The sequence below is a fragment of the Serinus canaria genome, chromosome 3, assembly GCF_022539315.1.
Source record: "Serinus canaria isolate serCan28SL12 chromosome 3, serCan2020, whole genome shotgun sequence".
Lineage (NCBI taxonomy): Eukaryota > Metazoa > Chordata > Aves > Passeriformes > Fringillidae > Serinus > Serinus canaria.
Genome location: NC_066316.1, coordinates 28,025,403 through 28,043,234, shown reverse-complemented (window position 1 = coordinate 28,043,234; position 17,832 = coordinate 28,025,403). Strand labels below are relative to the sequence as shown.

The window sequence follows — 17,832 nt, the reverse complement described above, 5'->3', positions numbered from 1 at the left end:
AGTATGAAGCTTTGTAAGTAAACTTCAGTAGGCTGCTCACTTTTCAATAGACTTTCTCCTCTTGTTTATAAATCAGCTATGATTAGATTTTGGAGACAGATATTTCCTTGTATTCTTGTTCTTGTATACAGTTTATGTATTTTTACCATATATAAATTTTAGTATCAGTTAGGTTGGAAAAGACCTTTAAGATCAAGTCCAGCCATTGATGCAGTAACCAATCAATAGATGAAGACACAAGTTACATTTTCTGTGCATAATTAAGACTTAAGTAGCATTATTGTTATAAACACAAGAGTAGAACTCTAAAGCAACCTGTATTTGGGCTTTTCAAAGATTAATTTTTATCTTGCAAGATCTTTAGGTTATCAGCACTAAAGAGATGGACAGAAGCTGGACCAGTATGCAGTAGCAAATGAAACACTGCTTGTGTTAGTGGTTGTTTAAGATGTCTTGAAAAGGACAAGCATTAAACTAAAAAGGGTTTGTTTCACTGAACAATATTTAGGGGGTAGAGAATGTTGAAGGCTGCCAGCATTTATATTTCCAGTTGATTTGGGATCTCAGTCAAGGTGAAGTAGGCTGGGAACATTTGCTGGAAATGACCTTGGCTGACTGTAAGAGATTTCAGTTTCTGTGTGGATAATGCCACTGACCCAGGAGTTCCAAAGTGCTGGTCATGTAAAAGCTCAAGTTTAAATGATGATCATTCTTGCTATGGGTATGCCAACATAAGGAGCTTTTTCTCTACCCTTTAATTGTCTGTGCAGGTAGGTGGTTGTCTCTGGTAGAGGATAGATCAGAAACAGACAGCATCCCAATGCAAGAAGAAAGTTTTGAAACAAGGGAGAAGCAAGCAAGCAAGGGACCTAAGGCATTAGTTGGCTAAAGGGAGGCTATACCTTATGAGTGTCAGGCTTTGGGTCGGCACCTGCTTCTGGATTCAGGGGTTTTTGGTGGATTTTACCAAGACCAGCTTCTGGTGCATTCTTGTTTGAATATTGCTGTCTGCACACGTTTGTCAGTGTTTTCAAGAAAAGTTATGAGAAAGAAACCTTGTCTGCCCGAGCCATGTCCTGAAAAAATAGGCCAAGTATTGAGAGGAATATTTACATTAGATTGTTTCTGTGAGTTTTTATCTAATGAGGTGGTTTAACTTTCTTATATAGTGCTGTTGTTTTATTCTTCTCATCGTTCCTTAAATGAAAATGGGAATTTATGACTCTGAAAACTAAAGAAGGTAGAAAGAGAACATGACCATGTGAATAACAGGGTGGTATCTGGTCCTGTCAGGAGAGCAGGATAGTTCAGCAGAAATGCCAAGCATAACAAAATAAATGTTTCAGGAGTCTAGAATGAGAAGTTCAATGCTGATCAAAACAATCTGTAAATATTGTATAAGACTGTAATTTCATTCTTAAATGAGAAATTGTGATTAACAAAGCCTCAGTGATGTAAAAATGGCTAGAGATAATCAAACTTGGATCTTATGCTTGGGAATAAGTGTCTTTCTTTTTGGTGATCTTCTCCTCTGACTCAGTACTTTAGTTGGTTCCATGTATTTCTTTGAATTTTGTCTTGAGAGTTTCTGAAAGCATGTTCTGCCTGCAGCAAAACCTGAACTGACCAGGTTTCTTCAAAACTTTGCACATTGTTCCAGTCACTCAGAGCAAAGCATTCTCTGGGCCATCTCCTGTGTGGTGAAGTGTCTCTTGCTCACTGAAGTCAGTGAAAACTGCAGCTACTCTGCAGTGCTGTGGACAGGCAGCATGATGGAAAAGTAGTCTGAGTCACAGGCACACAGTTCTGCACTAAACTAGGCAAGGGTTTGGCAGGGGCTAATCACAGGACTGAATTGTAATGAGTCTTTTGCTGATCATTTTTCTCCATAGTGTATTTTTCTCCTTTTTTTTTTTCTAAGGGATCCTGGCAAGTAGATTTAGTTTGAAATTTTTATTGAAAGCTGGTAATTTTATTTTTGACATTAAGAGTGCTTTAAACATTTTGTTCCTTTGATTCTACCTTGGCTATTTACTTGTATGTGAGCCAAAAGAGACTTTTTTTTATAGAGGTATTCATAATGAATGCAAGTGAATCTGAAAAGTGGTTTTATTTTCCTGTTTTTCTGTTTCTCTAGGTTCCTTTTGTTTTCATGTCACTCAGGATAAGCTAGCTGTAGGTTCCTATTTGTAATTGCAGAAAAAGGGAGAATGGACAGCAGAAAGCTCATAAAATTGGTGTGGACAGCAACAAACAGGAAACAACAGTTGTGATACTAATTTGGCTTTATAAGAATCTTATAGATGGCCTGATGTGGGTGGACTGGCAAGATATTTTTAAATGTCATTTTGCTGTGGATATTACTTTTTTAATTTCTGAGAAACATGTGTGTTTGCCACACTTCTAAAACTGTAGTATATTGCTGAAGACATTAATTGATGTTCTTCCAGCAACTACAAGCACTTTAACAAATGGACTGAAAGGTTTTGTAATAACTTCTTACAAAATTGCACTTGTCAGAAAAGTGAACTGTTGATTTTTTTAGTGTATATATATATATGTATATATAGAGTGTGTATATATATATATATATATATCTAGAGTGTGTGTATATATATATATATATATATATATATATATCTAGAGTATCACTACTATGTACCCAGGTATATGACAGATAACTAAAATTCTCAGAAAAGGTACCCAACACAGAAAAAGGATATAATCCTATTTTATCCACTCAATTTTTGAAAAGAAATAATTAGGTCACAAAAAGTAGTTGACAGGGGCAGGACTTGAGTACAGGTTGTGGTGATTATTCTTCTTAGTCCGTGTCTGGTTTGTGTCTGCATGCTTTGGTAACTCACAGATAGTTTTTTTCTAAGATGAGAATATGCTTTAAAGATGTGAAATACACCAAGTTCAAAATTGCTCATAATAGCAAGTAGAAAGCAAATATCTTGTTTTCAGTCCAGAAAGAAATGATAAGCAGGAGTTTCGTGGATGAGTCCTGGGTTCAATACCAGATAATGTTTGAGAAAAAAACCAGGATGATACACAGCACCACAGGATTATTAGAGATATGAAATTTCTAGAAATAAGAGCTCCATCAAGATAAGAAACATTTTCTGAATCATTCTTCCCTCTCTTTCCTTCTTCTGTGCAATGACAATCACTTTGTCAGCAAAATAATTTTTTTCTAAGAATCTATATATGACAGCAATAGCACACAGAGGCGAGTGCTGAATACCTTTTATGAAATAGAAAAATAATTCATTTTGGAATAACAAGTAATACACCGTAGTTTAGAGATGGAACTGGTCACAAAGATGCATGAATTTCAAAATGGGTGAAGGAGGGAGTCCTTAAGCTGCTTTTCTGTCTCCTTTGTCAGCACTCCCCGTGCCTTATTCAGCAGCAGTCCTGTCTTTTCCCTAGTCATACTTTGCTGTTCCTGTAGCAGCCCATCTTGCTGTCCTTAACTCACATTGCCAGATTCAATTCTAGGTCAGCTCTGACATTCCCAGTCCTGTCTCTACATGTTCAGGGAGTGTCCACATCTCCTGGGATTCCTTTTTATGCTTGAGTTTTATCAGTTCCTTGCTCATCCATGTAGGCCTCCTGCTGGTAGCGTTTGCCTTTCTGCTCACTAGGATAGACTGTTCTTGAGCTAGGAGGAGGACATCATAGACCCATCTTCTCACCAGGACCATTATCCCATAGGAGTCTTCCATGGGAGGAGCAAGATCCCTGAACAGCCAGAAGTCTGCTCCCTGAAGCTTAGGGGTGTGATCCTGATGTTTGTCTTGCATCATCCTCAAATGGTGATTCGCAAAATGCACAAAAAATGGCTGGTGGTCTAGAAAGCGTGTCATAAAAGAGTGTGTTCCACAAAATAGTTCTTTAGGTCAAAAAGCCATAGAGGGATAAGCTTTTAGTACTGTGTAAGGTGGCTTGAAGAGTAAAAGAGTAAAATTGTGATGTGCAGGAGTGGGAAGATGCAGTGGGCCTGTACTGCAGTTAAAAATGTCTGGAGTGGCTTAGTTGGCTGTGTGGGCCTGATGGGATTACACTGGCTTGGGTTTTGAAAGCTGCAAGCCTGAAAGAAGCAAAGGCTGGAAGAACAGGATAACAGGTGTGGCAGCAGAGGATCCTCTTGACCTGCAGGATAATGTCACACTGACCACAGGTGAGAGTGAAGTAAAAGTTTTGTTTCATATCCCAGGAACCATTGAAACAGAAAAAAACCAATTTATTTGCAAGCCTCATAATTTTAATAAAATATTGGTGAGAGAAGACAATGGTTTTGCACATCTGCTTTTCAGGTAAAAACATGGTTTAGAAGTTTTCCTGTCCAGTTGGAAAGTAACATAAAACTTTTCAGCATCTAGCAGTGCATCTCTGCTCAGAAAGCAGAGGAGTATTTTTTGCAGTGATCCTGTCTGTGCTAAGAAAGGGCATTGCTTGCTTTTTACACCCATAACAACTGCAACTGTATTTAAGTTTCAAGCTTCAAACAATTCAGATGGAGAAGAGACAGCTTTTAGTCACATCAATCTCATCAGCACTTCCAGAAGTTACTATAGAAACTGTAACAGCAGAAACAATAAAAGGAAATAAAAACGGAAGGAGGAGGGAATGAAGATCTTGGAGAATTTGAAGTAAAAATAAAACAAAATACAAGTAAGTAGCTGAAGCTGATAATAAGAAGCCTTTTTCTTAATTAAGATAGGATTCCAGAAATTAGAGAAGGAAAAGACCTGTAAGGCCATTATGTCATTTCTTCGGAGTCAATATAGAATTGTGAGATACTCCACAGGATATTTTTAGGACATGGCACAGTCTTGGTGTCCAATAAGAGAAATCCAGTAAGAGTATGACATAGGTGGGGTGGGCATTGACACTCAAAAGCAAGAAGCTGTTATAAAGCTCTTTTCAGATTAAGTTATAGCTCTATAGCATGGTCTTGGACCACATAGCTGGAAACTGCTTGAAGAATATCTTGATTTGATCTGTTACTTAGTTCCTCTGTAAAACTAAACCAATAGTTAGATACTCTGTCAGCAGCACATGACTGTAACTTCAGTCATTCAAATTTTTTTAAAAAATGCTGGTTTGTATGAAGGATGGAGTACTTAAAAAAAAGTTGCAGGTTACAATAAAGACATGGGATATTTTTACAACTATATAATACCCCTATGTTGAAAGAAAATCAAAATAATTGTAATTGTAAATCTAGTTGCCACTGGTGCCTAGATTGTGTTATAGTTCCCACTATCAGTGCAAGGAGAACCATAAGGTGGATACAGAAAAGTCATGCAGCCCTCCTCAAATAAAACTGGGTTACATTATATTTAAAGAGACCCAAACAGACAAAACCAACTAACAAACCAAAACAAAGCTAATTAAACAAATTACTCTGTAATGTGTCAGAATAGTTTAATCCATCACAATTCATTGTTGCCTTTTTGCCTACAGTGGTTTGTCTTTTATTGTTTTGTATTGTATATTCTGTTAATAAATTAGTTGTTCCTCTTTTTTTGGAGTATTAACTTGTATTTCTGTAGTATTTATTTGAAAGTATTTCATACATAAGTCATCTTACTCATTTACTATACAAGTGTTGACTTTGCCAGTGGGGTGGATATTTCCCGTAGCAAGGACAGACCTAATTATTTCAAAACCAGCTGTGATTACCAACACACCCAGAATGCCATAAGTGTCTCAGCTAAAATTCCATAAACAGCTTTTCCTTTCAGATTTGAAATTTTGAAATGTTGATTTCAAAATAGCATCTTCCTGCAAAAAACCTGTTTTTTCTCCAGAAGGGATGTCAGTCCTAATAATATTTAACAATTTCAAATTTCTGTGACTGCGCTCTGTTAACCAAAAGTCCCACACTAATGCCATTGATATGTTATTTGTCATCCTTGCTTTCTCATTCCTGCAAGAATAAATCATCACACACCAAAGCAGGATAGCTGTGGCATTCAGTAATTTTTGTGTGTTTTAAGCCAAGTTTCCCCTTTCATTTTTTGCCAGTAGAATGTAGGCCAAAGGCCTTCAGCACACACGAGTCCAGGAAAGATTGACTAGGCAAAGTAGCCTGAAATCCTGCCCTGAGGAGCTTTGTGCTAGACACTACAGCCCCCAGAATGCTTGTGGCTAAATCTATTCAGGCTTCTCCATAGGAACTATGATCAATATGAGTCCCCAAAGGCCTTCTGCACTGGAATTTTTATCTAAAAACTGAAGAAATCTCTTTTTCCTTGAAGTTAGGTAAAGATTTTTCACCCATTGTACGGGCTGTCTGAATCACCTGTCTCATAGGAGAAGTCATGCCAAAAAATCTAGTATAAATTTTCTTTTAAAATAGGGCTTGAGAGATGTGTAGGTGATATGGTATATGTATTGCCATGGAGTTGCACTGAAAATTCACATGGGTCTCATCCACATCATCACAGGAAAACTGCAGAGCTCCAAGTTCAAGGAGCTTTTCAGTTTGAGGCCATGCATTCAAATCCAGTGTTTTTCCCGGCAGTGTGAGCTCAATTGCAAGTAAGGCAGAGAGAATGTGAAATTCAGTGAACCAAAAAAAGAACAGGCAGAAAGATGATGAATATGTACTAATAAGAGACAGAAATGCAGTTCTGGAGCCTGGAATATGTGTTTCCTGTTTCCATTACTTACTTCATCAGAAGTACTTGAGTGCAGAGGCAGTCTCTCGCCAAAGCTGGATGATAAGTAAGGAGTGAGTCAGGGAAGTTTGGGAAGAGAACAGCTAGTAACAGGCTAAGAGTCTTCAGTGTTCTCTGGAGACTTGAGTTTGGCATATCTTCTGATGGTTTTCTGGTGAAATAATTGTAACAAAACCTCTCACATGTCCAGTAATCATGGATTCTGAAGTGTGTACTATGGCAATCAGCGTTGGAAGGACTTGTGTTTGGCTATATAAAGGATTTTTTACTAGTAAGTCTCAGAAGAATTGCATCCCACAGGCTGGTACTTAGCATCAGCAGACAGGTTGACTGTTCTTTCCTTGTTCCTTCATTCCTCATCTGGACTCCCTAAAGAACCTCTCAATTCATGAATGTGCTGTGAAACTTTTAAAAAATATTTTACGTAGCTAACATCATTCTTATGATGATTAAAATCATCACATTGAAAAGCTCATGCAGAAATAACACCTTGAATTGGAGCAAGACTTCAGTGTTGTGCAGTAAATAAATGCAGAGGGTCTGTCAGATGGGAGAAGCCAGAACAGTGTCTCCTTTGGCCAGCTCTGTGCAGCCTAGGACTGTTTAGAACTGGAAACAACACTGTGTTATCTTTTCTTTGAAGGCAGCTCCATAAAGCAAGTATGGATTGAACTAAGGTTGTGCAGGCCATAAAATCTTGTGAAAATAGAAATCTCAACAATCAAATATCCAGATCACTCAGTGTTCGTGAGTGCAAAACAAATTTCAAGTGCAATAAACTGCTACAGAATCAAGCATCCCAAAGGTTAGTAAGATAACCAGTATGGCAGCATCCAGGGATTTAAAGGATGAATTCAGTGAGTAAATGTTGGCTTTTGTGAAAACAATTATCTGGATTTATCAAGTGCCACACGAAGAATAAACAAACCTTTTTCCTAGAACAGAGGAACAGTATATGGAAAAATTTTTAAATGTTACCATATAAGTGCTTATATTAATGGCCACCAAGCATTTTAAGCATGGCTTTGTTTTCCCATCTCTTTTCTCCAGTGCTTAAAGGTGGAAAGGAGGGCGCTGTCGTAAACCTGCCCGTTTCTTCTGAGCATTTTTCCTTCAGAAAATCTGTACCAGCACTGGTACATGCTTTTTCTGACATTCCTTCCATATTTCATATCCTGTTGAACAAGTTGTAAAATTAGATGCTAAAGATACTATTTTAAAGTTAATAGGATAGTCAAAATCAACTCTAGTTGTTGACATAAGCTTAACAAACTAGGTAACCTGTTCCAGGCCTCAGATTGCTGTTTTTTAAGAAAATAAACAATTCAACCTTACAGATGCATTGCACAGTTAGTTCGTTATTAATAAACCAAGATTTTGGCTTTAAGATAACTGTGTTTTGAATATATGTATGCATTAAATCCTAAGTCAAGAGAAGCAAATTTGTGTGTTACTTCTAGATAGTTTCTTACGTTTCAAAAAGAGAGCAACTTCAACTATTTATAAACTGTAATTAAGTTTCTTTACAACATGACTCATTCTCAACAAGCAAGTCCTTTTTCTTTTGCTTTCTTATGAACTGTGTGGGAAAATTAGGGTTCAATCAGTGAAGAATTTACTCAATGCTTAATTACCCATAAACAGCCCTCCAAGTTCTGCTCATGTAGTGCTTGCATAAAGACATTATTTTCCCCACTCTGTGGCTGTCTAAAATTTGACTTTTAAAGAATGATCTGTAAATTGTAATGTAGGAGAAAGCAATGTTTTACTGGATTCCTTCTCCAGTCTGCTTCTTTAAGTTCCTCTTACATTAACAGTGTGATGCTTAGGAGAGCCAAAGTAAGAAATCATCAGATTTAAATTACTTTGAGCATGGAACTAAATTAGAAAGCTTTACTTTCCTGAATGAGCTAATTGTTTAAATTTTCCAAAGGAAATGTTTCTATTTCTGCGAGAGAAGGGGTAAATGGGACTTCCTCTGACATAATTTTCATTTTAAATCTTGAGTTTGACAGCAGCATTTTTACCTTCATAACCAAATATTACTGCTTAACTGCATGACTTGTATAAGCTTGCTAGTTGAAGTGACTCACTTACGCAGATGAAGTTATTTTTAGGGAGATAATTTGCACTGTTTAGAAGAGAGGAAAAAAGGGAAAGAGAGTCCTACTAAGAGCTAGATCTCTCATTATAGTTTACAGAGCTCATGAACCCAGCATCCAAGCAAAAGATGACTAAGCAAGGGGTCTATTGGTACTTTCAGGAATTTACAGACATGAGTCATCTGCTTATTTTCTGCAGACATATCACCAGGGTACTTTGTGAGTCAGCTGTTATTTGGGAATAGTACTTGTATTCAATGTGAATACGTTTTTGTAGTTCTTAGGTAACTAGCATGCCAAACCAACACAGGCTTTTACAGTTTGCCTAGTTCAGGTGTTAATTTACAAAACTGATGTGTTGTTTACAAAACTGATGTGTTGTTCTTAACTGTGATGCATTTTTCATGGCAAAGTGTGAATGGTTGTCTTGCATGTAATTACAGTAACACCTTTGTCATCTTAGATATTGCATGAAGGCAGATCTGATTTTGTATTAATGTACAGATTGAGAGTAAGACTGACTACAAATGACCAGGTAAAAAGAAAAATTTTCTTTAGCAAGCCATGTGTGATTATGAGCAGAATTTGACCTTTCATGTCCAACACACCTTGCCAGCATTAATTACCACTGGTATTTGCTTATTTTTTTCATTCTGTGCACCAACAGTGTCAATGCATGGGCATCCACTGGGACGGAAGCAAGTTCTTGCCTTCCTTTCCTATTGCTGAAATAATAGCTGGCTACCTTGAGATATGTATAACACTTTAAACTCAAGGCTATTTCCTGTTTACTGGCCTTTTAGGTGTGGTTGTGTTCCAGAATTAGGGACAGGTTTTTTTACTTGGTCTGGACTCATCCACACCTTGTATTAAGGAAGCACTTGGGTTAGAAAACTGGAAGTTTGGCAATTTCAGGTGAAGGGTGTTATTATAAATCAAAGGCAGTTTAAATTTTTCAAAACTATACTTGCAGTTCAGGGTAGTGCTGCTGCTGTCCAGATGTGGGATGCACAGTTTTGAACCTAGTTTGATTTATGTGAGCAGTTTATAATGTAAGTAATTCCTGAAAATTCCTACACAGGTTTTGGTGAATAGAATATATTTTGGTGGTACCTTGTCATAACAAATGTGGGTGTCCCTGTGGTCAGAGCACTACCTTGAATATCCATTTATAGCAGCATTTCTAGTGCTAGGTACTTTGCCCTTAGAGCCCACCTTTAATTTTAAATAACAGGGGAAAAAAGCTATTGCTGCTTGCATGTGTTATATAGATGGCAATTTTAAAGGGAAAGTTAATGGAAATTAGAAATTCTCAACTAAAAAGTCGAGTACAAGAACTAAATTATTATTTGAATGCTTTGCTAAAGTTTGTTATTCCTCTCACACGAATAAAATAAGTGATAAAATACAAAAGTATACAAATTTGGTTTCTCTTAAGGAGTTGGTACTTAAGAATGAAAAAGATACACTAGAGAAACAGTTAAGGCACTCAGAGCTGAAGTATTATATTTCTGAGATTAAAATAGAGAATCAGTCTTCTTGATTCTTTACCCTTTTCCATGGTGGAGTCCTCAGAGACCGAGGTGCGCACACATCATTTGTAGGGGAGGAGACAGCGTGCTTGCTGATAAATGGTCAGGTCACACCAATGTTGTTCAGGGTTGTTATTTAGTAATCACTTTATAAAGAGGAATTCAACAGAGCAATCTTTGAATCTAATCTTTGTTAAAGCAGTGATCTGCCCTCAAATTAGCAGAACTCTGCCCATGTCATTACTGCTTAAATATCTGCTGGAAGCTGCTGTGTGGGCTGAGTCACCCGGACTCCGGGAGTTGTCACGTGTGGCTCAGACACTGGGTCATGAACTGAGCCAGCACTGTCCTCCACGGGAGCATTTGTTGTATTTTGGGACTGTGGCTGGAATAGCACATTTGATTTAGTGTGCTTCATGGCTATAAATGCTTTTACTCCTAGAGCTTGGAGGGTCCTTTAGAGCAAAGGGAGATACGGTGTAGCTGATGCACATCTGCGTTTTTAGATGTGGTTAGATAAACAGAAAAATGAAGGAACTGGCAGGATAATAGCATGGAATTTGGAAAATAAAACCTGTCTTACACTGATTTCTCACTCTGTTAGCAGAGGTTTCACAGGAGGTGCTAGAATCTTTGGAAGTATTTAAAATACAATTCCATTGCAGTGTTCTTTCACTGTGCAGAATTTTTAAAATGTCATTTGGAGAATATCAAAAAGTATGGTTTTAGGTGCTTTATAAAGGAAGCCTACACCTCTAAAAGAAATTACTGGTCTTCTGTTAATTTGGGTGTCAGATTAGACATTTAATATTAGTAATTCAAGTCTGTTGTCATAACTCAGTTTAACTACAGATTTCTGAAGCCTCCTGAAATGAGAAGTAGACCAAGAAAACACATACTATAATTTTAACAATGAAAAAGTTAAAAAGTAGTTCTGACCATGAAAACATACACAGTTTCTAACTGTTGTAGACTATTTTATTGTTCACCAGACCTAGCTGATCATGAGACAGTGATAAGCAAAGGGAACTAAGAGGTTCTTATTTTTATTTTTAGTGGGATATTTTGGGTAATAATGACTTTGTGGTGTGTTTTTAGTTTTGTGGGTGTTTTCTTGTCTAGCAAATGACAGCAAGCTAAAATCTTTTCCATCTCATATGACTGAATCTTTCTACATTCTCCATCAACTCATTTGGCTGCTTTAGGACACAGACAGATGTAAAATGAGGATGTTAATGCTTTTGATGTCCATGAGGACACTAAATATATTGGTTAAAGCAGATAAAGATAGATTTGTTTTTTTAATGGAAAGCAGAACAGAATGTATTTTGTGAATTTTCAAAAGGGAAGATTTCACTATAAAAGTATTTTTTTAAAATAACTAAATAATCCTGGTGAAGATTTTTTGATTAACATAGCAATACACTAGCTAAACTATTTTTGAATTATGTACTTTACAAAAGTGTTTTGGTAGAGCAAAGTGTCCCATACAGCAGTAGATAGGAATCATTACTTATAAGAAAAGCAGAAGGATGTTTTAGAACTAAACATCAGTTTCTCCTTTTCTGACACCTTTAAACCAATAAAATGGTCTGATATATTCCCAATAAGCAAAAAGGAAAAAATACACTAGCATGTTTTATAACTCCTTTTTTCCTTTTGAATTGCAGTTGACCTACCCCTCTACTTTCCTCGAGACCAACCAACCCTAACATTTCAGTCTGTCTACCACTTCACTAACAGTGGCCAGCTCTACTCCCAGGCCCAGAAGAATTACCCATACAGCCCCCGATGGGATGGCAACGAAATGGCCAAGAGAGCAAAGTAAGTCAGATTGCTGTTTCCTACTAAGTATTCCATTTGTTTCATGGTCTTTGGTGGGTAGAAATTTCGTGGATGTAACTGTGCATTTTCAGGGTTACAAAAGCCAAACCTGTTCTTGTTCTCATACAGTCCTGGTGTTCCTGTAGATGAGTGTAGACAGATACTTACTAATCATGCTTATTGCTTTAGTGCCAGAGGACTACACAAAAGAAGGCTCTTTCTGCCAGGCTTTGTATGGCACGGAGTGGTGACAGTTTCTGCCCCAGAGAACTTCCAGGCTAAGTAGATGAGATAGCCCCCAGCAGGAGAAACCTGCATGGTAGCAGTCAGTCAAGGTAACTCCCTGAGGTAGTGTGGGTGTTGAGGGGACCCTGAAGGGAAGCATGTGAGATGGAGACAGCAAGGAAGAAAAACCTGAAAGATCTGGAATTAGGCTGTAATGAAAAGGCATGGAAGAACAGGAGGAGGTAGAGCAAACCACCATTCCAGCATAGGAGGCAGCCCTATCAGATCTTGAGAAAGTTATCTGAAAATCTGAATATCTCTTGCTTTATTGGGGTTTTTTTGTTGGACAGAAACAGAGGATTGCTGTCTCCTTCCTCTGCATTTTTTCTGCAAGCCCTTGTTTTGGGCTGAGGAGAGATCACTTCAATCTGTGTACCCCTTTTGTTCACGATGACAGGGCAGCCTCCCAGAGAGGTTCAGTTGCAAGGGCAAGCTGCCATAGGCAGTGGTGTCCCCAAAGCTGGATATTTTCCCTGTCTTCTCATGAAGCAGATTTTACCTGAATGGGGAGGTTAAGGCAGCAGGCTTGCTGCAGTGTTTTAATTTTGCAAAGTGTAAAAATGTTAGAACAGCGAGAGATTTAAGCAGGCTGATTATCAGTTGTTCAGCGTGTAAAAGCATCAAACTGCATAAATCACAAGGCATATTGGGATGAACATTTTGAATGACAGTCAGAAGATTAAATTAAATCAGCAAATATGCATAAAGAAGAGTTGAAACAAAAATAGTTCAAGCTGAGTAAATCAAATGAGTGGCATGGTCAGAGACTGTAATTTGGAAATAATGGAAGCAAACAACAATTGACTGATGCATTTGTAGATTTTTATACTAATTTAAATTCTATGGAAAACATCAAGTAACATTTGATTTGGATTTTTAATATGCATTGTAATAAAAAATTTTTGGTAGTATTTGGTTTTGCCACCATGCTGTTTATAGGAGCACCATTTCTTAATCAACTACGATTTTTTTGTGTATGGACTTTCTTCTTTTCTCTACCAGGATGAGTATTTTTTACTAAAAAAAAAAAAAAGAAAAAAGAGGAAGAACAATAACTGGAAGCCTTACTGTGGCTTTTTTTTATGACCATACTACAAAATGCATTTCTTTTGTCGCTGAAAGCTTACAAGTACCTATGTGCTGTCTGCTAAGTGCATTCGCTTATGAGTGGGTGTATACAAATGGACTTCACTGCCCTGCACTTGAAATGTAGAAGTATGACAAGAGTTCTCTTTAAAAGCTCTAAATGTGTACACTTACTATCACATGTACGTTGGGTGAGGTTCTTCACTCTTACGTTGGAGCCTCTGCACTGAAGCTTTCCACTGGCTACGTAATATGAGAGGGATGATGAGGAGCGGGGGAAGACAGTGTGCTGAGATGTCTGAAATAGCAATCCCTGAGCTGCACAGAGACACAAACTGCTCCACTTAAAAGCGCTTTGCTTGCAGGAACAGCTAGTGATTCCTCAGTAGGGACCATAAATAAATCTGGATCAAGAAAAATATGATGTTATGATACATGTGAGCGTATTTTAAGAAAGATTTTTAACACAATCGAGCATCTTATGTAAACAGTGTTTAAAATATTTGCTAGGGCTTCTTAGAATAGGTTAGTGTGTTTTAACATAACCAAGTAACTTCTTATTCTACTTCATTTTTACCACAGACCTGTTAGGGACCAAGTGTATGAGAATATATGTTGATATGTGGGAAAACATTCTAATGAGACGTAATAGTTCAAACAACACATGAAAACTTCCCAAATAAAAACAGAAAAAAAGGTATACATTATTTACCCTCTAGAAACAATGTCATTCTACTCTGCTGAAGTAAATTTAGCCCTAGTTAAATCAGAGATGACTTGTTTGAGTTTCTAAACACTGTCAATTAGGTTTTGCTTATATATAGTCTTTTTCCCTCTTAGCAAAATTATCTCCAAGTGCTCAGCATTTCTTTGAGACAAAACATCTCTGTTTATCTTCCTGGCCATTGCTCTAGGGCTGCAGGATCTCCCACTTGATATTTCAGTATCTGACCAAGTTCTCCTCCCTTCTTCTCAGACTTTCAGGGATCAATGTACCCTATCTTTCTCACTGGGGCTAAAGACACCATCAAGGATAGCTTTTACCTGCTCTTGCGCCAACTGTAGAAGCATCATCAAGTTTGAAATGGCATCAGTCACAGGTTTCCTCATCCTCAATTTTGGCAAGCCCTGTCTCTGTTTCCAGCAACTCAACACAGCCTGTTTATTCGTGGGCAGAGCTGTCATAAGTTCATTCCAAAGGGACTTTGATTCTGTGCCCAGCCTTCTCCTAAGGTTGTTTTGGTGTGGGTTGTTGATTTTTTTTTCCAAACAGATGAGCCCATCAGTTCCTTGGTATAAGGACTAAACTTGAAAGTCTTGGTATCCTTGCTTATCTCTGTGGCCCCCAGCAGAAGTAGGCATCTCTTTTGAAGTTAGGACTTAACCCTTTGCTGTAGCCTTGAGACAATCAGTAGTAACTATAGGCAGGAGCAAAATTAGTTCCCTAAAATGCATACATATAAAAGTAGATTGTATGCATTCACACCTAGAGACGTATCACTTAAATCTAAAAGGCAAATTCTCATATCAGAGTATCACTTCAGCTGGATCTTTTTTATTCAGAGAGGAAAAACTGCCCATGTTCTTGCTGAAGTTATTGGACCAATTTATATCTGTCTCATAAGGTCCATGAAGTCAAGCCTCTTTTCTGTCTCTTCTTAGGCAGATTTTAAAATCACTGGGCTCCATTGCAGCCCACTGATTTAGATTCCTCACTGAGAGATAGCATCTGGTAACTGAAGCTTGCTATTATCTTAGCCCAGGGGTTGCCCTCTGGCCTTATTTAATTCTGAAGGATGAATCAAGTCCTGATTTAATAGTGTGATTTCAATTGCCTCTGGATTGCTTGTTTCTCAGCTAGCACAAAATTTTAACCTGTTCCTCCAGCTAGAAACAGGGGAACCAATAACATTAGAATTTTCTTACAAGCTGCTGAGATGCCATTTCCTCTCAGTTGGTATCTCAGGCTTTGCCTCTTGTAGGTCATTTATTTATATGTCTGTGGCCTCCTGCGTAAGCAGCTTCTCCAAAAGTTTTGGTCCTAAAATACAATGGCAAGCCTAAGAAAATACAGTAAATTATGGAAAGTTAGCAGCCTTGTTTGTGGTGTACGTGTGAAGTAAAACATCTCTGTGCAGTTTCCATGGGAAAGCTTTCTTGTCTTTTTGCTTAAATAGGCATTCAAGTGTACATAAATGGAGTCTTTAAAGAACGTGCTGACTTGAAGCCTGGAATTTTATGAAGGAATACTGTAAATAAAGCTTGTTTGTTTATACAGATGAAATTCAGTTCTTAGATGCACTCTGGCCCAATTTCTGTCTGACCCAGTGCTGCTCTGTAGATTTAGATTATACTTCAGGGGAGAGCAAGATAAACTCAGTTTATTCTTTTATCCTACATAAATCCACCTACTCATCATTAAAAATAGCAGGAGCATGGAAAACTGGTATCACAATAAGAAGTTGTTCCAAGGGTTCATATTCCCTTTTTTTTCCAAGTTGGCTGACAAAACAGGTTCCTGAATGACCATGTTATCCCTGACCATTCGTTGGGTGGGCATTCAGAGGGTGAAAGCATCAAAGAGCTCAAGTGCTCTCAGCTTTACATTTGCTGTTGCTCTGTATGAGGTCAAGTGCATCATCAGATTATATGCAGGTGCATCTTGTGCAAGCCACAGCTGCAGCTTCGGTTTGTGCTCAGCACAAGAGTGCCATGGTTAGGAAGTGTCAGGCTGGTGAACTGGACCATGGCATTTTCAGCCTCAGCCAAACCTTCTTGAGTATCAGCAAATTGATGGTGTCTGTCATGTGTATCATTGAGGCCCCCACTACAAGACCTTGAGGTGCTGGAGCATGTGCAGAGAAGGGCAATGGAGCTGGTGAAGGGTCTGGAGCACAGGTGCTGTGAGGCATGGCTGAGGGAGCTGGGGGTGCTTAGCCTGGAGGAAAAGGAGTCTCAGGTGTGACATTGTCACTCTCCACAGCTGCCTGAAGGGTAGTGTAGCCAGGTGGGGATTGCCCTCTTCTCCCAGATAACAGGTGATAGGACAAGAACAAATGGCTGCAAGTTGTACCTGGAGAGGTCTGGTTTGGATATTTAGAAAAATTTCTTCTCCAAAAGGGTTGTGAAGCCAGGCTGCCCAGGAGGTAATGAAGTCACCACCCCTACAGGTATTTCAGAGGTGTGTGGATGTGGCACTTAGGACATGGTTTAGTGGTGGGCTTGGCAGTGATGGGTTAATGGTTGGACTTGATGAACCTGGAGGTCTTTTCCAACCTTAACTGTTCTGTGATTTTTTTATTACATTTACAGATTAAAGGATTGCATTTCTTAGTCTAATAAAAGGATATTTGAAAAGAAAAAGGGACAGTTGTTGTGTTGCTATTTAGACATATCAGTTGTAGTATGTCAAAGACTTGCTGCTCTGTTCAGTAAATTTTGTGTGCCCTAATGATTTTTTTTTGTTATTTTGACATTAACCATTTTCTACTCATCCATTTTTATTAATTATTCAGATTTCTTTCACATTTTAGGCATAATATCTGTTACTATATTTCAAATTCTTTAAAAATTACAGCTTTCACAATTTTCATGAAACTTTTGAGTTCCAGCTATGCTACCGTGAATCTCACTATAAAATTTACATAGAAATGTTGCACCCTTTTTGTATCTTGATAGGTATAATTAAGGTAATAAATATTTTTTTTATTTGGGTTGTATTTAAGGGGTTTTTTTGCTTATTTGTAAAAGTCTCAAGTTGTATTTGACTGTATTACATGATTTGTCATGTACATTAGTCATCTTTAAAGAACAGTTTTCCAAAAACTAACTTATTTGCATGACATATATTCACCTCACAAAGCTTTTTGCATGACTTTGTCTCTGTTGCACGTTATCTTAAACTTGCAATGAAATTCATAAAAATGAGAGTAAGGAACAGAAGTCTTTTATAATAAAAGCCAGGGATATCATTCTGCTCTAGGTGTGTGTGCAGGAGTTCAGACACTTGCAAGGCTCAGAGAGGATTCTTTCTGGGGAAGAACTCCAGCACAGGTGCAGCTAAAGGCTGAGGTAGTGAGCTGGGTTGCTTGTTTAGCTCTGGTTTTTGATAGTTTTGCATCAGAAACTGAACAGAAGTGATTTCCTTGCCTGAAATGGAGTAAATCTGACATTTTGTTGCCGCTGGTGGGCAGGTCCTCAGAGCAGAAAAGGGGCAATACACTGTGACAGCCAGAACGAGAAGAGATGTTGCGAGCCAGACGTGTGAGGCTTGCGAAGAAGTTAATTTGATTTCATACACCATTA

At 38.0% G+C, this 17,832-nt stretch overlaps 1 protein-coding gene across 3 annotated transcripts in view; it reads left to right on the top strand.

The window, feature by feature from the left end:
• BABAM2 (BRISC and BRCA1 A complex member 2) overlaps nucleotides 1-17,832 on the top strand; it is a 163,261-nt gene that overhangs the window by 129,410 nt on the left and 16,019 nt on the right. For all 3 annotated transcript variants that reach the window (XM_030236357.2, XM_030236359.2, XM_030236358.2), the window contains exon 11: nucleotides 12,003-12,156. In XM_030236357.2, coding sequence (XP_030092217.1) covers nucleotides 12,003-12,156 — 154 coding nt within the window. The remainder of the gene's footprint in view (nucleotides 1-12,002; nucleotides 12,157-17,832) is intronic.